The 20,913-nt window shown below is 41.6% G+C and overlaps 1 protein-coding gene across 31 annotated transcripts in view; it reads right to left on the bottom strand.

Annotated features, from left to right (window-relative positions):
* LOC135896969 (uncharacterized) overlaps positions 1 to 20,913 on the bottom strand; it is a 279,122-nt gene that overhangs the window by 148,312 nt on the left and 109,897 nt on the right. For 27 of the 31 annotated variants that reach the window (XM_070526193.1, XM_070526196.1, XM_070526195.1 and 24 more), the window contains one exon: positions 19,557 to 19,583. In XM_070526193.1, the coding sequence (XP_070382294.1) occupies positions 19,557 to 19,583 (27 nt within the window). Of the gene's footprint in view, positions 1 to 4,543; positions 4,610 to 4,946; positions 4,974 to 5,119; positions 5,147 to 5,308; positions 5,336 to 5,672; positions 5,700 to 5,846; positions 5,874 to 6,036; positions 6,064 to 6,401; positions 6,429 to 6,573; positions 6,601 to 6,762; positions 6,790 to 6,935; positions 6,963 to 7,127; positions 7,155 to 7,301; positions 7,329 to 7,493; positions 7,521 to 19,556; positions 19,584 to 20,913 lie in introns of those variants that run through there. The other 4 variants (XM_070526221.1, XM_070526222.1, XM_070526223.1 and 1 more) reach the window with 4 other exon arrangements.

Here is a 20,913-nt window from a genome sequence, read left to right as displayed (position 1 = left end):
ACAGTTGGAGTGGAATAGATTCAAACTTACAGCACCAGAGCCAGTTGGTTTGGTTTTCTGTTCATACAAAGAAAAGAAGAGCGCACAATAGATATTGGAGTTTTATTCCGAAGGACAAAACAGGAATCCATGAATTTACTTTTGAACCTCAATCTAAACTAAAATAACCACGGTGACAACTACTGGAACAAGCACTAAATTTAATTTGTGGAACTTACCGCGGCCGGTTCTGTAGTTTCTGGCCACTAGAATGAAGCAACCAATAGAGCTAGCATTATTCTTCCGATTTACGTTATTGTCTTCCATTTCTTGTAATTCGGACGCACCACTTTAATATTCCTCAACGGTAGACGATACATAAGCTACGATTGTGGACTAAGGAATATTTCACTGCGCCTGGCCTGGTTGGTTTAGATCACTGAATGCAAGAAAAGACAACGAGGTGGAAATTAAGGAATGGTGCTTTTAGACAGAAGAAACGTTTTTACCTATTCCTAAATTTCGCCTCTTTTATGTTAAGTTACCAGTTTTCCAAATGTTGGAAGATGATTAAAGATGGTGTATTCCATTCCGAGAAACTCACCTTGTCTGGTATTGTAGATTCTGGCCACTGGAAACAACAAACCAGTAGAGCAGCCTTCATCGCTTCCATATAAAAGGTCACCCTCGCGCTCATGTAATATGATCAACTAGATTTTTTTTCATGAGCGATATGCTAGATATAGAACAGTTGGAGTGGAATAGATTCAAACTTACAGCACCAGAGCCAGTTGGTTTGGTTTTCTGTTCATACAAAAAAAAGAAGAGCGCACAATAGATATTGGAGTTTTATTCCGAAGGACAAAACAGGAATCCATGAATTTACTTTTGAACCTCAATCTAAACTAGAATAACCACGGTGACAACTACTGGAACAAGCACTAAATTTCATTTGTGGAACTTACCGCGGCCGGTTCTGTAGTTTCTGGCCACTAGAATGAAGCAACCAATAGAGCTAGCATTATTCTTCCGATTTACGTTATTGTCTTCCATTTCTTGTAATTCGGACGCAGCACTTTAATATTCCCCAACGGTAGACGATACATAAGCTGCGATTGTGGACTAAGGAATATTTCACTGCGCCTGGCCAGGTTGGTTTAGATCACTGAATGCAAGAAAAGACAACGAGGTGGAAATTAAGGAATGGTGCTTTTAGACAGAAGAAACGTTTTTACCTATTCCTAAATTTCGCCTCTTTTATGTTAAGTTACCAGTTTTCCAAATGTTGCAAGATGATTAAAGATGCTGTATTCCATTCCGAGAAACTCACCCTGTCTGGTATTGTAGATTCTGGCCACTGGAAACAACAAACCAGTAGAGCAGCCTTCATCGCTTCCATATAAAATGTTACCCTCGCGGTCATGTATTATGAGCAACTAGATTTTTTTTTCATGAGCGATATGCTAGATATAGAACAGTTGGAGTGGAATAGATTCAAACTTACGGCACCAGAGCCTGTTGGTTTGGTTTTCTGTTCACACAAAAAAAAGAATAGCGGACAATAGATATTGGAGTTTTATTCCGAAGGACAAAACAGGAATCCATGAATTTACTTTTGAACCTCAATCTAAACTAGAATAGCCACGGTGACAACTACTGGAACAAGCACTAAATTTCATTTGTGGAACTTACCGCGGCCGGTTCTGTAGTTTCTGGCCACTAGAATGAAGCAACCAATAGAGCTAGCATTATTCTTCCGATTTACGTTATTGTCTTCCATTTCTTGTAATTCGGACGCACCACTTTAATATTCCTCAACGGTAGACGATACATAAGCTACGATTGTGGACTAAGGAGTATTTCACTGCGCCTGGCATGGTTGGTTTAGATCACTGAATGCAAGAAAAGACAACGAGGTGGAAATTAAGGAATGGTGCTTTTAGACAGAAGAAACGTTTTTACCTATTCCTAAATTTCGCCTCTTTTATGTTAAGTTACCAGTTTTCCAAATGTTGCAAGATGATTAAAGATGCTGTATTCCATTCCGAGAAACTCACCCTGTCTGGTATTGTAGATTCTGGCCACTGGAAACAACAAACCAGTAGAGCAGCCTTCATCGCTTCCATATAAAATGTTACCCTCGCGGTCATGTATTATGAGCAACTAGATTTTTTTTTTCATGAGCGATATGCTAGATATAGAACAGTTGGAGTGGAATAGATTCAAACTTACAGCACCAGAGCCAGTTGGTTTGGTTTCCTGTTAGTACAAAAATAAAGAAGAGCGGACAATAGATATCGGAGTTTTTATGCCGAAGGACAAAACAGGAATCCATGAATTTACTTTTCAACCTCAACCTAAACTAGAATAACCACCGTGACAACTACTGGAACAAGCACTAAATTTCATTTGTGGAACTTACCGCGGCCGGTTCTGTAGTTTCTGGCCACTAGAATGAAGCAACCAATAGAGCTAGCATTATTCTTCCGATTTACGTTATTGTCTTCCATTTCTTGTAATTCGGACGCACCACTTTAATATTCCTCAACGGTAGACGATACATAAGCTACGATTGTGGACTAAGGAATATTTCACTGCGCTTGGCCTGGTTGGTTTAGATCACTGAATGCAAGGAAAGGCAACGAGGTGGAAATTAAGGAATGGTGCTTTTAGACAGAAGAAACGTTTTTACCTATTCCTAAATTTCGCCTCTTTTATGTTAAGTTACCAGTTTTCCAAATGTTGCAAGATGATTAAAGATGCTGTATTCCATTCCGAGAAACTCACCCTGTCTGGTATTGTAGATTCTGGCCACTGGAAACAACAAACCAGTAGAGCAGCCTTCATCGCTTCCATATAAAAGGTCACCCTCGCGCTCATGTATTATGAGCAACTAGATTTTTTTTTCATGAGCGATATGCTAGATATAGAACAGTTTGAGTGGAATAGATTCAAACTTACAGCACCAGAGCCAGTTGGTTTGGTTTTCTGTTCATACAAAAAAAAGAAGAGCGGACAATAGATATTGGAGTTTTATTCCGAAGGACAAAACAGGAATCCATGAATTTACTTTTGAACCTCAATCTAAACTAGAATAACCACGGTGACAACTACTGGAACAAGCACTAAATTTCAATTGTGGAACTTACCGCGGCCGGTTCTGTAGTTTCTGGCCACTAGAATGAAGCAACCAATAGAGCTAGCATTATTCTTCCGATTTACGTTATTGTCTTCCATTTCTTGTAATTCGGACGCACCACTTTAATATTCCTTAACGGTAGGCGAGACATAAACTACGAATGTGGAATAAGAATTAATTTACAGCGCCTGGCCTGGTTGGTTTTGATCACTGAATGCTAGGAAAGACAAGAAGCTGGAAATTAAGGAATGGTGTTTTTAAATAGAAGAAGCGCATTTAACTGTTCTTAAATTTTTTCGCTTTCATGTTAAGTTACCAGTTTTTAAAATGTTGCAAGATGGTGAAAGATGCTGTATTCCATTCCGAGAAACTCACCCTGTCTGGTATTGTAGATTCTGGCCACTGGAAACAACAAACCAGTAGAGCAGCCTTCATCGCTTCCATATAAAAGGTCACCTTCGCGCTAATTTAATATGAGCAACTAGATTCTTTTTTCATGAGCGATATGCTAGATATAGAACAGTTGGAGTGGAATAGATTCAAACTTACAGCACCAGATCCAGTTGGTTTGGTTTTCTGTTCATACAAAAAAAAAGAAGAGCGGACAATAGATATCGGAGTTTTTATGCCGAAGGACAAAACAGGAATCCATGCATTTACTTTTGAACCTCAATCTCAACTAGAATAACCACGGTGACAACTGCTGGAACAAGCACTAAATTTCATTTTTAACTTACCGCGGCCGGTTCTGTAGTTTCTGGCCACTAGAATGAAGCAACCAATAGAGCTAGCATTATTCTTCCGATTTTCGTTATTGTCTTCCATTTCTTGTAATTCGGACGCGCCACTTTAATATTCCTCAACGGTAGACGATACATAAGCTACGATTGTGGACTAAGTAATATTTCACTGCGCCTGGCCTGGTCGGTTTAGATAACTGAATGCTAGGAAAGACAAGAAGCTGGAAATTAAGGAATGGTTTTTTTAAATAGAAGAAGCGTATTTACCTGTTCTTAAATTTTTTCTCTTTTGTGTTAAGTTAGCAGTTTTTAAAATGTTGCAAGATGGTGAAAGATGCTGTATTCCATTCCGAGAAACTCACCCTGTCTGGTATTGTAGATTCTGGCCACTGGAAACAACAAACCAGTGGAGCAGCCTTCATCGCTTCAATATAAAAGGTTACCCTCGCGGTCATGTATTATGAGCAACTAGGTTTTTTTTTCATTAGCGATATGCTAGATATAGAACAGTTGGAGTGGAATAGATTCAAACCTACAGCACCAGAGCCAGTTGGTTTGGTTTTCTGTTCATACAAAAAAAAGAAGAGCGGACAATAGATATTGGAGTTTTATTCTGAAGGACAAAACAGGAATCCATGAATTTACTTTTGAACTTCAATCTAAACTAGAATAACCACGGTGACAACTACTGGAACAAGCACTAAATTTCATTTTTGGAACTTACCCCGGCCGGTTCTGTAGTTTCTGGCCACTAGAATGAAGCAACCAATAGAGCTAGCATTATTCTTCCGATTTACGTTATTGTCTTCCATTTCTTGTAATTCGGACGCAGCACTTTAATATTCCTTAACGGTAGGCGAGACATAAACTACGAATGTGGAATAAGAATTGATTTACAGCGCCTGGCCTGGTTGTTTTGATCACTGAATGCTAGGAAAGACAAGAAGCTGGAAATAAAGGAATGGTGTTTTTAAATAGAAGAAGCGTATTTAACTGTTCTTAAATTTTTTCTCTTTTATGTTAAGTTACCAGTTTTTAAAATGTTGCAAGATGGTGAAAGATGCTGTATTCCATTCCGAGAAACTCACCCTGTCTGGTATTGTAGATTCTGGCCACTGGAAACAACAAACCAGTAGAGCAGCCTTCATCGCTTCCATATAAAAGGTCACCCTCGCGCTCATGTATTATGAGCAACTAGATTTTTTTTCATGAGCGATATGCTAGATATAGAACAGTTGGAGTGGAATAGATTCAAACTTACAGCACCAGAACCAGTTGGTTTGGTTTTCTGTTCATACAAAAAAAAAGAAGAGCGGACAATAGATATTGGAGTTTTATGCCGAAGGACAAAACAGGAATCCATGAATTTACTTTTCAACCTCAATCTAAACTAGAATAACCGCCGTGACAACTACTGGAACAAGCACTAAATTTCATTTGTGGAACTTACCGCGGCCGGTTCTGTAGTTTCTGGCCACTAGGATGAAGCAACCAATAGAGCTAGCATTATTCTTCCGATTTACGTTATTGTCTTCCATTTCTTGTAATTCGGACGCAGCACTTTAATATTCCCCAACGGTAGACGATACATAAGCTGCGATTGGGGACTAAGGAATATTTCACTGCGCCTGGCCTGGTTGGTTTAGATCACTGAATGCATAAAAGACAACGAGGTGGAAATTAAGGAATGGTGCTTTTAGACCGAAGAAACGTTTTTACCTATTCCTAAATTTTGTCTCTTATATGTTAAGTTACCAGTTTTCCAAATGTAACAAGATAATGAAAGAAGGTGTATTCCATTCCGCGAAACTCACCCGGCCTGGTATTGTAGATTCTGGCCACTGGAAACAACAAACCAGTAGAGCAGCCTTCATCGCTTCCATATAAAAGGTCACAATCGCGCTCATTTAATATGAGCAACTCGATTTTTTTTTCGTGAGCGATATGCCTGATATAGAACAGATAGAGTGGAATAGATCCAAACTTACAGCACCAGAGCCAGTTGGTTTAGTTTCCTGTTCATACAAAAATAAAGAAGAGCGGACAATAGATATCGGAGTTTTTATGCCGAAGGACAAAACAGAAATCCATGAATTTACTTTTGAACCTCAATCTCAAGTAGAATAACTACCGTCACAACTACTGGAACAAGCACTAAATTTCATTTGTGGAACTTACCGCGGCCGGTTCTGTAGTTTCTGGCCACTAGAATGAAGAAACCAATAGAGCCAGCATTATTCTTCCGATTTTCGTTATAGTCTTCTATTTCTTGTAATTCGGACGCACCACTTTAATATTCCTCAACGGTAGACGAGACATAAGTTACGATTGTGGAATAATAATAAATTTACTGCGCCTGGCCTGGTTTGTCTCGATCCCTGAATGCAAGGAAAGACAACAACGTGGAAATTAAGGAATGGTGTTTTTTGACAGAAGAAGCGTGTTTACCTATTCTTAAATTTTGTTTGTTATATGTTAAGTTACCAGTTTTCCAAATGTGACAAGATAATGAAAGAAGCTGTATTTCATTCCGAGAGACTCACCCGGCCTGGTATTGTAGATTCTGGCCACTGGAAACAACAAACCAGTGGAGCAGCCTTCATCGCTTCCATATAAAAAGTCACACTCGCGCTCATGTAATATGAGCAAGTAGATTTTTTTCATGAGCGATATGCTAGATATAGAAAAGATGGAGTGAAATAAATCCAAACTTACAGCACCAGAGCTAGTTGGTTTGGTTTCCTGTTCATACAAAAATAAAGAAGAGCGGACAATAGATATCGGAGTTTTATGCCGAAGGACAAAACAGGAATCCATGAATTTACTTTTGAACGTCGATCTAAACTAGAATAACCACCGTGACAACTGCTGTAACAAGCACTAAATTTCATTTATGGAACTTACCGCGCCTGCTTCTGTCGTTTCTGGCAACTAGAATGAAGAAACCAATAGAGCCAGCATTATTCTTTCGCTTTACGTTATAGTCTTCCAGGTCTTGCAATTGGAAGACACGACTGTTACATTCATCAACGGTAGAGGAGACATACACCCCGGCAGTGGAATGAGTATAAACTTACTGCGCCTGGCCTGGTTGGTTTAGATCCCTGAATGCAAGGAAAGATAACATTGTGGAAAAAGAGGAATGTGATTTTACACAGAGAAAACATATTTTTCTATCATAATATTTTGTCACATTTATGATAAGTTACGAGTTTTCTAAATGTTGCAAGATGATTAAAAAACGCTGCATACCATTGAGATCAACTCACCACGCTTGGTATCGTTGATTCTGGCCACTGGAAACAAAAAACCGGTAGCGCAAGCTTCATCCCTTTCATAGACATGGTCGCCCTCGCGTTCATATAATTTGAGCAACCAGATTTTTTTTTCATAAGCGATATACCAGACATAGAAGAGATGGAGTCGAATAAAGCCGAACTTACAGCACCAGAGCCAGATGGTTTGGTTTCCTGTACATATAGAAGCAAGGAATGGTGGGCAATGGATATTGGGTTTTACTCCGAAGGACAAAAGTGCCATCTTTGAATTAACTTTTGAACGTCATTTTTAAATACGAGAGAATCCACAGTGACAACTGTTGGAACATGCGCTCAGTTTCGTTTTGTGTAACTTACCATGCCTAGTTCAGTAGTTTCTGGCCACTAGAATGAAGAAACCAATACGCCAGCATCATTTCTTCTATCAATATTATTATTCTTATAAGTGGGGCGCACGCCTCTAATAGTCATTAGCGGTAGACAAGACATACACTTCGACAGCGCAAGGAGAAGACTGCGCTTGGTCTGCTTGGTTTAGATGCCGAAATGCAACGAATGACAAAATGGCGGGGAATAAGTACTGCCTTTTTTACCGAGAAGAAACGTATTTACTTTTTCTAATGATTTGTCCCTTTTATGAAAAATTACGAGCTTGACAGTTACGATCAATATGGTGAAAAATACTGCTTTGCAATGCCAGCAACGCACCACGCCTGGCATTGTAGATTCTGTCCACTGCAAGCAAACCGATAGAGGCAACTTTCATGAATATGATGATGATGATGATAATGATGATGATGAACTGCTTTTATCGGTTTGTTGTGTGCAGTGGCCAAGGTGAGAAAAGAGCTTGAGAAAAGTCAAGGACCGCGCAAAGAGCGATGGGACGAAGATTGCTAGGCATAACTTCAAGAGCCAGAAAGAGAGCGGTTTGGATCAGAGAGCACATGCGCACAGACGATATTATAATTGGCATCAAGTGAGAAAAATGGAACTGGACAGGTCACGTAATGCGTCGGTTAGATAACCATCTGACCATTAGGGTTACAGAATCGATGCCAAGAGAAAGGTAACGGATTCAGGGACAGCAGAAGAACAGGTGGAGCCATAAAATTAGGAAATTCGTAGGTGCTTGTTGGAATTGGTTTCCGCAGGGCAGAGGTAAGCGGAGATCGCAGGGTCAGGCCTTCCGCCTGCAGTGTAAATGAAACAGGCTGATGAAAACAAAAACAAATTACGAATACTTCGACTGAGGCAGCTGTGCAAAGAAAAACTGTGTTTCTTATCGTAGAACACATGGCACCTGGTTCAGTAGTGTTCGGCCAGTAGACACAAGAAACAGATAGAGCGAGCATTGTTCCTCCGATATGTGTTATGGTCATCGAGTTCGTTTAAGTAGAAGGGGCGACTGCAGTACTCATTAAAGCTAGACGAGGCGCACAATTGGGTAGTGGAATTGGATAGAGCCTACCACGCCTGGGGTGGTTGATTTCGCGCCTGAATGAAAAGAACATAAAATGTTTGAAACTAATCCTTGGATTTCGGTACGCGGGAAGAGCATTCTCTTCTTGTAATCAATTCCGCATTTCATATAAAATCGTGAAAAGAAGCTGTGTTTTCCTGTAAAAAGCTCAGCACGCCTGGTCTTGTTGTTTCTCGCCGCTGGACACAGCGAACGATCAGAGGCAGCAGTATTCCTGCCGTTTTTTTATATATATCCAAAAAAACGGCTTTCTATTTGTATATACATATACTAATAGAGAGACAGAGAGACGGCAATTAGACGTACTTAGAACTTACTCAATTAAAGAACTTACAGTTGCGGGGGCTTCCCTGTTCTCAAAATAATTTTTTTTGAAACTGCAGGTTTCTTATCACAAGCGGCAGGATAATGTACAATTTAAATTTTCGTATATAATACTAGAATAGTAATATAATTTTGCAATAGCAAATAGGACCTTAAGGAAAGAAAGAGCAAAATATGGCATTTTTACCTATAATAAACTATGGGGAACGCTAGTTTGAAGTGATTTTGGACATTTAGGTAGTGTAAAGGTATGTGACTCCATTGTATTATAATACTACGAACGCGTTCACATTTTTTCGGGAAAGTAATGAGGTAGAATAATAGCATGGGAATGACGGGTATTCTTGCATGCAGAAATGGTGAGTTGTGTGCTTGAATCTAAGTAAAATTTACGGCTCAATGATCAATAAAGAAAGTTCGTTCTTTGCATGTTGCGGTATTTGAATGGTGTGAATCGCATTGATGTGCGATAACTCTGAGACTTTTCACCGCCTATTTGTAATAGGCAATACGAATTTGTTTTCTCTATATTTCCTCAAGGGCAATGATGTTAGTTGCACTAAATGGATCCCAAGAACCCAACAATCTTCCAGGTTGGGCCTGATAGACTTCGTATATGTGAACGACTTCACTTCAGGGGATGCATCTTTAGCCGTATGGCATACTAGATATAGTTTTCTGAAAGCGGGTGAAGCACTATTGAAAATGTGGTTGTTCCAGTTTAGCGTGTTAGTAACGTTAATTTTGAGATACTTGTATTCACTGACTTCCGTGAAATGGTCTGTTGTTGCGATGGAATGAAAATAAAAACTCCAATTGTGTTGGTTGTCATTCATATGTAGGAGCACTGATTTATCAGTGCTGAGTTTCAATTCTCTACTTTTTTTTTTATCCACGCAACAATGTTCTTTTTTTTGCGGCTATGTTGTGTGGTACTATAGCATTGGCTGTAGTAATGTAGTTAAAACGGTACAATCGTGCGCAATAATATTGGCGGAATCTATTGCGTGAACCGTGTCGTTTCCACAAATAAGAAAAAAGGGAGTGCGCCAAGCACGGTACCTCGAAAATTGCCGGAGGTCACCGGAAGAGGATCAGTCTGTTTCACATAAATTACTATGTACTGGTTTCGTCCAGTTTTTAATCGATCTGCACCTCTGGTACCGCACTGCCTGCAGAGGGTGAACATACTCGGAGCACTAAATGCTACCACGCTTCCTGGCGGTGTTATGACGTGATGCGCCGACTCGTTTGGTTTCAGCCGTCGTTGGCATTGGCACCTCCTAACTGCTTCCTTCATCCATATCTGATTCGACTACTATCGACACTTTCATGCACAGAAAACTTGGAACATTTGGTTCTCTTGTTTCGGCTTACTACAAATAATCTCATTAAAAAAAAACAGGTGTTGACGACGCATTGCTTGATGGATGAAGAGATCAACCAACTGGTGCATTTTGGGGGCGAACTTTGCAGAATTTTATTACCTTGTCACTTTTCATTGTAGGAGGATGTCATCTGAGATAACGTGCTTCTATCACTTGTGTAGAGGAGTGCTGGCGCCGATTCACACATAACGCAGTGTTACAATGCCGATAGCAGGGTTTCAGGGTACCCGCCACTTGCGTTTTGGGGAGTTTACCGCACACGGACGCATGGCACATTTCTCTGCACCGTCCCTTCGCATGTGTCCATGGAGGCCCGCGTGGGCAAGACTTGCCGAGTCAGTGGCCATTTGTCTTTACGAAGGAGAGTGGTGATCAGAGGAAGAGTAAAATTGGCTTGTGTGTGATCAAAATAAGCTTGCGGAGATGGAAACGTTTGTCACTGTGTAAGTTTAGTGCAGAAAGTGCAGCGGTGGCGTAGAGGTATAGAGTATCCGCCTTGCGTGCAGTAGGACCGCGGTTCGAATCCCGGTGCCGCGGAATTTTCCACCGGATAAAAAAAAATGCGCGTGTTGATAAAAGTGCATGACAGGTCTGGAGCGCGGCCTGATCCCGGTGACCAGAACCGGTAACGCGCTCCCTCAGCAGAGCAGGATTGGCCACCCTGGTGCAGTACTTGGCCACAACATCCTATATGAATACAACAATCAAAACCCGGCCCTCAGTACCCAGCAGCTGCGAAGCAACTGACCATGGCGGTGGTCAGACCTGTGACGCGGCAGAGGGTGTGAACAGGCCGCCATTGGAATCTGAACCAGGCAACGTTGACTAGTGAGGCAAGTCTTGCAGGGCTATTGGAAATATTAGAGGGCAGTTAATGGGATATAATAGGGTTCAGTGAAGTTGGGAGGACAAAAGAAGCATGTACAGTGCTAAAAATCGGGCACGACCTGTGCTACCGGGGCTAAGCGAGGAGACGAGAACAAGATGTTGGATTCCTGATGAATAAGGACATAGCTGGGAACATACAGGAATTCTATAGCAATAACGAGAGGGTGGCAGGTATTGTTGTGAAACTTAATGAGAGGTACACATTGAAGGTCGTACAGGTCTACGTGCCTACATCCAGTCAAGATGATCAGGACGTCAAAACCTTATATGAAGACGTGGAAGCGGCGATGGGTAAAGTCAAAACAAAATACACTATACTGATGGGCGACTTCAATGCCAAAGTAGGCAAGAAACAGGCTGGAGACAAGTCACTGGGGGAATATGGCATAGGCTCTAGGAATAGCAGGGGAGAGTTATTACTAGAGTTTGCCGAAAAGGATAATATGCGGATAATGAATACCTTCTTCCGCAAGCGAGATAGCCGAAAGTTCACGTGGAGGAGCCCGAATGGCGAGACTAGAAATGAAATAGACCTCATACTATGCGCTAACCCTGCCATCATACAATATGTGCACGTGCTCGGCAAGGCGCGCTGCAGTGACCATAGGATAGTAAGAAATCGAATTAGCGTAGACATGAGGCGGGAACGGAAGAAACTGGTACATAAGAAGCTGATCAATGAGTTAGCGGTTGGAAGGAAAATAGAGGATTCCGGATCGAGCTACAGAACATGTATTCGGCTTTAACTCAGGAAGAGGAAAGAAGATTTGAATGAATGAATGATTTGAAGCAATGAACCACGATCTTATGGGCATCATTACGGAGTGTGCAATAAAAGGTGGTAACTCCGTTATACAGGATACCAGTAAGCTATCGCCGGAAACCAAAGATCTGATCAAGAAGCGCCAATGTATAAAAGCCTCTATGCCTACAGCTAGAATGGAACTGGCAGAACTTTCCAAGTTAATCAACAAGCGTAAGACAGCAGACATAAGGAAGTATAAGATGGATAGAATTGAACATGTTCTCGGGGAGGGATGAAGCCTAAAAGCAGTGAAGAAGAAACTACGAATAGGCAAGAATCAGATGTATGCTTTATGAGACAAAGTCGACAATATCATTACTAATATGGATGAGATGCTTCAAGTGGTTGAGGAGTTCTATAGAGATTTATACAGTACCAGTGGCACCCACCTCGATAATGGAAGAGAGAATAGTCTAGAGAGTAACGCCGGAAGAAGTAAAGAAAGTGTTGGGAGCTATGCAAAGCGGGAAGACAGCTGGGGAGGATCAGGTAACAGCATATTTGTTGAAGAATGGTGTGCAGATTGTTCTAGAAATACTGGCCACGGTGTATACGCAATGCCTCATGACCTCGAGCGTACCGGTATCTTGGAAGAACGCTAACATAATCCTAATCCGTAAGAAAGGGGATGCCAGAGACTTCAAAAATTATAGACCGATCCGCTTACTGTCCGTTGCCTACAAAGTATTTACTAAGGTAATCGCAAATAGCATCAGGAACACCTTAGACTTCTGTCAACCAAAGCACCAAGCAGTATTCCGTAAAGGCTACTCAACAATAGACCATATTCACACTATCAATCAGGGGTTAGAGAAATGTGCGGAAATAACCAACCCTTATGTATAGCTTTCATTGATTACGAGAAAGCGTTTGATTCAGTGGAAACCTCAGCAGTCATGGAAGCATTAAAGAATCAGGTGTAGACGAGCCGTATGTAAAAATAGTGAAAGATATCTATAGCGGCTCCACAGCCACCGTAGTCCCCCATAAAGAAAGCAACAAAATCCCAATGAATAAAGGCGCCAGGCAGGGAGATACGATCTCTCCATTGCTATTCACAGCGTGTTTACAGGACGTATTCAGAGACTTAGATTGGGAAGAATTGCGGATAAGAGGAAATGGAGAATACCTTAGTAACTTGCGATTCGCTGATGATATTGCCTCGCTAAGTACCTCAGGGGACCAATTGCAATGCATGCTCACTGACCTGGAGAGGCATAGCAGAAGGGTGGGTCTAAAAATTAATCTGCAGAAAGCTAATGTTTAACAGTCTCGGAAGAGAACAGCAGTTTGCGATAGGTAGCGAGGCACTGGAAGCGGTAAGGGAATGCACCTACTCAGGGCAGATAGTGACCGCGAATCCGGATCATGAGACTGAAATAATCAGAGGAATAAGAATGGGCTGGGGTGCGTTTGGCAGGCATTCTCAAATCATGAACAGCAGGTTCCCATTATCCCTCAAGAGAAAAGCGTATAACAGCTGTGCCTTACCAGTACTCACGTACGGGGCCGAAGCCTGGAGGCTTACGAAAAGGGTTCTACTGAAATTGAGGACGACAGAACGAGCTATGAAAATAATAATGATGGGCGTAACGTTAAGGGATAAGAAAAGAGCAGAATTGGTGAGGGAATAAATGCGAGTTAATGACATCTTAGTTGAAATCAAGAAAAAGAAATGGGCATGGGCAGGACATGTAATGAGGAGAGAAGATAACCGATGGTAATTAAGGCTTACGAACTGGATTCTAAGAGAACGGAAGCGTAGTAGGGGATGGCAAAAGTTAGGTGGGCGGATGAGATTAAGAAGTTTGCTGGGACAACATGGCCACAATTAGTACATGACCGGGTAGTTGGAGAAGTATGGGAGAGGCCTTTGCCCTGCAGTGGGCGTAACCAGGCTGATGATGATGATGCTGGTGCTGCTGATGATGATGATCGTGATGATGATGAAGTTTATCAGATGACGAAAAAAAAACATATTCGTGCTTTCCGGTGTTGTACCTTGACTTTTTTATCTGCTACGCACAGTAAAAAGCCTTCAGTTAAGCCTTATCAGTCTCGCAATGAGAAATTCTAGCACGCTTCATATTTTTTTTCTGTATGGTCATGGTAGCAGCCAGCGTAGGGCTGTGCTCAAAGCCAACCGTACAGTATATGTTCTCAAAATGTACTACTATAGCTAATAGTACATTTGTTGTATCATTCACTTAAAAAAGTGCAAGTCATTACTTGTCCCTGAGCCTGACCAGTCAATTTTGCAAACTGTGTTTTTGCTAGAGAATGAATAGTTACGACATTCATTTTATGGGGACAAATCTTTCGTCAAAATTTCTATACAAGAAATGTGGTTGCCTAGACAAGTATTATATTGCAGTTTCCTAGCTTGTAGCCTCAGAAGTCACTTAAGAGTCACTAGGCGATGCCCTTTCTTAAACGCACCCTAATAATCCTGAATAATTTCTTTCAAGATGTGGCAGCTATAATACCCCAAGGTTTTTGTTCCGTATCTCCGGTGAATGCACCAAGGGGCCGAATATAGCTAACACCTGGAATTTATTGTGACAGTGGGGCGAGGTCGTCATCAAAGTTAGTAGGCTTAAGAATATTGAAATTTGCCCCAAGAACAATTTATTGCTGATGGCATTAGGATTTGCGGCATGCCTGTGAAGCGTTAAGTGTTCATTTAGGGCGCGAGCAGTGAATGTTTTGTCGTTACGGGAGGTTCTCACTTCTCGCAAGTGGCTGAAGCTATACAAAATCTGCTGATGTTCTTAGGCTGTCTGAAATAACGAACTTACGTCACCAGAACTTTATTTTATAGAAAGGTATTATAAGTGCAATCTCTGTCACACGCACTGTAATTTAAAGATTGAAAGAAGTCATGAAATCCGGCCTACTTCGCTGAAGTATATGAAAGAGGGGTAATTTCTGGCACGTTTCAGCATGTCACGGATTGAAAATTATATGCGACACCTCATCTAGGTTTGCTTTTACATTACTTCCACACCGCTTGTCTTGTACAGTAATAAACTTTACTTTAATTCATGGATGCGTATACATTATCTTGTGCTCTATTTAAATAGTTTCATCGTAATATCTGTCCTGCAAAAGGCACTTTAAATGCGTGCATTATAAGCCATACCTGGCTTTCTGCTATGTCCCTGTACTTCCTTCTGGGTGTGAAAGAGTGTCTTCATGTCCCTAGGTAAACTATTATGAATTCATAAACAAACACGCCTTTCTGTGCAGCACGTTCAAGGACCCCGTCCACATCTCTTTCATGTTGCATTATTCTTGTGTCTGGTAGCGTGCATTTCATCCAAAACACAAGACCAAGCAGAAAAGGAGCCGTATAATTTCCGTGTAACTCTGTTCACTGTCTCTATATTTTAGCCATGCCAGTAAGCGTAAAAAGCATAGGGCAACTATTAACTGCTTCAGAATAGGTTCTGTAGGCCATTTTCTGCATACGATACGCCAGCAAGAGCTGTACACACTTATCATGCAAATTATCCGTTTGGCCACCCGCCGTGGTTGCTCAGTGGCTATGGTGTTGGGCTGCTGAGCACGAGGTCGCGGGATCGAATCCCGGCCACGGCGGCCGCATTTCGATGGGGGCGAAATGCGAAAACACCCGTGTGCTTAGATTTAGGTGCACGTTAAAGAACCCCAGGTGGTCAAAATTTCCGGAGTCCTCCACTACGGCGTGCCTCATAATCAGAAAGTGGTTTTGGCACGTAAAACCCCAAATATTATTATTATCCGTTTGGCCATTCACGTTTAACCTCACTTGAAACAGTTGCTACAGAGATGTAGCAAAATTCGCCACGTAGTATTGGAAGCATTGTGCTGATGCATGCATCTAACATACAGTCAAGGTTCAATATCACATGGGAGTGCAATAGGAATGAGGCATTCCACAACATAGAAAATCCGAGTGCGGAGCAGTGGGAGAGCGTGCTCTCCAGCGGCGACCCTATAGCCTCCAACGGAGGCTGGTGGATCATGCCCGACGAGCAGCCACGCTCAATGGTGCCCTGGAATAGGGGCGCCAACCATGCAGGCCGGAGATCGTCATCAACCATTAGAAGATGAAGACATCAGGCCCGACCGCTGAATTACTCTTTCTAGGGCAATAAAGTTTACTTCCTCCTCCTCCTCAATGCACTTCTGGCTTTGCACATAGTTTGTTCTGCTTACGTATGAGCACTCGGTTGATGTCGCAGTCAATGGGACGGTGAATTGTCTGCTAGCTTGAACAGAGCTGTACTTTGGGAAAAAAAGTTAGTTATTTGAAGTCTGTTGTCCAGCTTCTCTTTGTCGCTTGCGAACTCTTTGCAGGAATTCCACAGAAGTTACCAAGAGACTTTGTGCGTTTTCTGTTGAGAGAAAAAAATTCTTGTAGACGTTAGTTACTTTGTCACTTGATCAATATCTAAAGTGATGGTTCCCCTTGTTTTCATGGTTGTCGTCCTGGCGATATATTGGCTAGACGAGGAGCCAAGTTTTGGCGATATTTATGTTGCCTATAATGGATCAACAGAAAGGGTTTACGAATGACGTTGCCAAAGGAAAGTGTGCGTGCAACTACGGCCTGAGCCGATGCACAAAATTTGGGTGTTCTGCAAGTGTTCTCTTTTTTTTTCTTTTTTCCTTTTGACAGGGGGAAAATCGTTCTTGAGGTTTTGTTGCAAGTCGTATACTAACGTTATGTTGTGAGTCCATGGTGTTACCGAAGCAAGCATATTCGATTAGGAATATTCCGTGAGCTGTTTTAACCTCTAACAATGGAGTTGGCACCCTTTATCTACTCTAGCAACTCGCGGCCAACTCTATATTTTACCATGAAATAGTACAATTTGTGTTGAAGGTGCTCTGGACATGGTGGAGTTGTAATTGCTCCAACATAACTAAATGACAATGGTGTGCCGACTGTATTGGAGTCAAAATATTGTCCTTTGTCATTGTGGTTCGTGTCAGCTTCAATGTTTTGCTTTTGATCAAGTTTAGTTGCAGATACCCTGCTACTAAGTATTACCTGCAATGTGGGAGTAGCAAAGAGTTATCAAATTTTCGTTATAAAAAAAAAATCGACATTGAATAAACGTAGAAATGTTCAAGGTATTCGAGCAGGCGGCGAGCACCGCTTATTCAGACAAATAGCGAATACTTTTAAGAAAGCATTGAGCGCCCTCCTTTTTATGGGCAAAAATAAATCGGTACAAGACAGCTCCGGTGTTTTTGATCTGAATGGTCGTAGAAACACCCATTATCTTGTATGTATATATATATATATATATATATATATATATATATATATATATATATATATATATATATATATATATATATATATATATATATATATATATAAGAATAAATATACCTTAGATTTGCTATTCTACGACTGCCATAGCGTTATCTGACTTCAAAAAGACTGACTGTGCAATGGAGATTGTTACCTTCACTTTTTTAACACAAATTTCACTTGGTTTTTTGTCGAGCTTTGTTTACTTCGCATCATAAGGATTCCGGTCTCCTTAGGGGACGTACGATCATTATTAGACTTGTGGATGTATTGTGTGTAGTTTTTACGTTTACTACATAATTAGAAACCATGATTTGCTGAAAGCTTATTTTCTTGTTTAGGATTTCCATTGGCTAATTACAAAGCTTTGTCCCCCCCCCCAAAAAAAAAGCCACTTAAGTTGCCCGCGCAAGAAGTTCATGCGATTTGACGCTACAGTTTTGAAGTTACGGTAACTAAACCTAAAATTAAACATAGTGGAAATAACATACACTTTCAGGGTTTCTGAAACTTATTGAGTTAGCGGCACGAGTATTGTTTGAAAATAAGTACTGAAAAGCGTAAGCGTTTCATCGTGTCTCCCATGTGAGCCTGTTTCCCCATTATGTTTCGGCACTATGTCGAAGCCACTCGCTATCGCTGGGAGCTTATGACCACCTTAACACAGCACAGCAGTGCCTGTGTATGTAAAACATCAATAACCAAGTGCAGACACAAATGAGCAGTCGTGCGCCTTTTAATAGGAGCACGTGGACAAGTTTCCTTTTTGACAACGTCAGTGTACTTACCTGTGTACGCATCTACTGCGACGTTTGTGGCTTGTTGAAATATGCAGTGTTAATTTTCAACACAATGTTTACTATATTTAGTACGGCCCCGAGGACCTCATTTCGCCTACTGCCTCGGACTACAAGGTATTTTGTCGTCGCGTTGCATGACACCACAGTATATCTTATTGTCTCTGAGAAGCGTGAGACCTCATTGTTGTGTAGCAATCCAATTCGACAATTTTATGTCTCATGGGACTTTTGTTTATGGAACTTGTATTTCTAACAAAAAAAAACATGCTAAGGTTACTGTAAAGTTTACAGTCACGATATTTTGACAGAGCTTGCTTGGGGCGCAAGCATTGGGTAGGTGCGCAGGAACATTAGTTATACTTCGCCCTGGGGTCGACAAAGCTCCTTTTTTTAAATACTACAGTCCACAAAACAAAAATTAGTACTCTCCCTAAATCAATCAAAGCAATCCCATCGAAGACAGTTGTTATACCGGTGCATTCTAGAAAGACGCGGGAAATTATTCGGGAATAATGAGCTACCTTTACTTCATGTTTAGGCGGCTCCGAGAATGCTTTTGAACTGCAGTGGATTCAGCAGGCATGAAATGTCTTTCGTTGGAAAAAAAATTATTTGCGTGTGCTTATGTGTTTGCTCACATAATGTAGGGTCGCATGTTTGGTTTGGAATGAATTCTAGAGTTGCACTTACATCATTTCTTTGTGGTTAGGGAGGCACGCTTTCAGAAATAGCTGAGTTTGGGCATTTTTTTTTGCACTTTATAGTTACAACTTAAGGTGTCTTCTTCACGCGAATACTTGCATCGTCTAAGTACTTTCTTATTGGTTACCTTTGTGTTTTTGTGTTTTCTTGGAATTGGAATATATTTTGTTTGTATTTAAGATAACTTCCACCCTTGCAACAATTTATGATCCTATATTCCACTGTGATATACTTTCAGCTGTCAGAATAATGTCAACAATTATGACATGTGATTTTGAAAGATGGTTACAAATGTTCAATATAAAAAATAGGTTTTAAAGAGAGTCGATCTGAAATATATCATCACTTAAAATGTACACATTTAATGTTCTTCTACATGCTTTTAAAGCATTACCTTAAGCGCATTGCCCCTATTGCCGCTACAATATTGCAAGGTTTTTCTAGTGTCCCCTACTTGTTACGATAGCGCACCCACTCGCTTCGTTATTTCCAAGATGTTCATATAAAGCTCTAATTGTAATTTTAGTTCAAAGGTCGGTGTCATTGAATGTTTCTATTAAGCTAAATGTCGTTTGAACGAATATTACAGTAATGTTTAGGTTTGCTGAGAATCTAGTGGGTCGATATCGAAGATGACTAAACGTGCGGAGACGGCTGTCAGTGTCTTCACCTTTTCTACACGTTGGAAGCCTATGACAGGGGAAGCCGTCGTCGTCACTCACCGTTCCAGGACCTGGGGTGCCGCTTGGCTGAAAAGAAAGTTTCGCACAAGGTTTGTCACTTAATGAGGAGCAAAATGCGACGACCTAGCATGCAGGACACTCCGCTGGTAACACCATAACTATGACTACTATTGAAAAATAAAGTACTGCAAGCGACTTCACTTATGAGAAAAAAAGGCGCCTGCGGGGAGGCCAACGCCGCTCATTAATTTCAACAGCACTGCACGGCAACCTACGTGGGGAAAATATTCGCTTCGTTCGACATTCGAGAAGCCGTGCTTCTACCTTGATATTAAAAAGAGAAATTGGTTGATCCCCAGTTCAAAGGAATTCCTCGTAAGACGAAAGTGAAACGTGGATTCGAGGGAGCAGTGGCTGCTGTCTTACACGTTGAGAAACAGAGGTCAATAATTATGCACGGACTTGTTTAATTAAGTGCAGTTTCGCTCGTACTGACAGCTATAGTAAGCACGCGAGCCACGTGGTGCTGCGCATCGTAAACGGAAAACCGAGATGCTACCAGGCGCTGTAGTCCCTACACGTCGCGACGGTGAGCGCGTGGTTGACGAAACTGCGGCTTGAGAGCTCCGGCGGCATATGACGCATGCGCCCTTACTTTTGTCTAATGTTGAGTTAAGCGCGCGTTTGGAGAACGCAGCTCGTCGATTGGCAGCCCTGGGCTGAAAGCGAGCATACGGGGTTGGAAGCGAGTGACCGGCAGCGGCGCACCGTTTTCCTTCGCTTAAATTCTCCAACCGCTATTGGCCCGGACCTCCTCCCCTCGTTCCCCGCTTCCCAGTTTCCGCGGGCGAACCCTCCCTCCTGCCTCCATGCAACGTTGCTCCGGTTGCGCCCTACCGTTCTCCGAACGTCCCTCTTTTGGTGGTACTGCCTTACGATACTGCAAAGCGGCGCCTTTTCGCGTGGATGCCAGAGATTTACTTGGTACTGTGTCGGGACGTATGTATGGGTACGGTGCACTGATCCTTCCCGTGTAGCCTGGCATAAAACAAGTACGTTTAAAAAAGTATGAATGAACCTTTGACTGGTGACAGATAGAGTTCTTGTGCTTGCCTCGCCTACGTGTATCGGGTATCGAATTTTCCATAAAGGTTTTGGCGATGGCGCCGAGGGAATTGGAGTCGTTAACGAAGCCGAAGATTTGCGTGCTTGGACAAAATACACAAACGCGATGGCTGAGAACTCAAGTTACAGCATAATTCTCATTAATACTCCACGTTCTATATGGGTGGGCCTCAGTGCCTATTTTGCTTATGTCATTCCCAATAATTACGCATTATTTTCATCTGTATGTAAAACGAAAAAAACGCTTTACGCACATACGAACACAGGAATG

Source organism: Dermacentor albipictus, chromosome 9 (genome assembly GCF_038994185.2).
Source record: "Dermacentor albipictus isolate Rhodes 1998 colony chromosome 9, USDA_Dalb.pri_finalv2, whole genome shotgun sequence".
Classification (NCBI taxonomy): domain Eukaryota; kingdom Metazoa; phylum Arthropoda; class Arachnida; order Ixodida; family Ixodidae; genus Dermacentor; species Dermacentor albipictus.
Note: the sequence above shows the minus strand (reverse complement) of the source record. Positions and strands in the feature narration are given on the sequence as shown.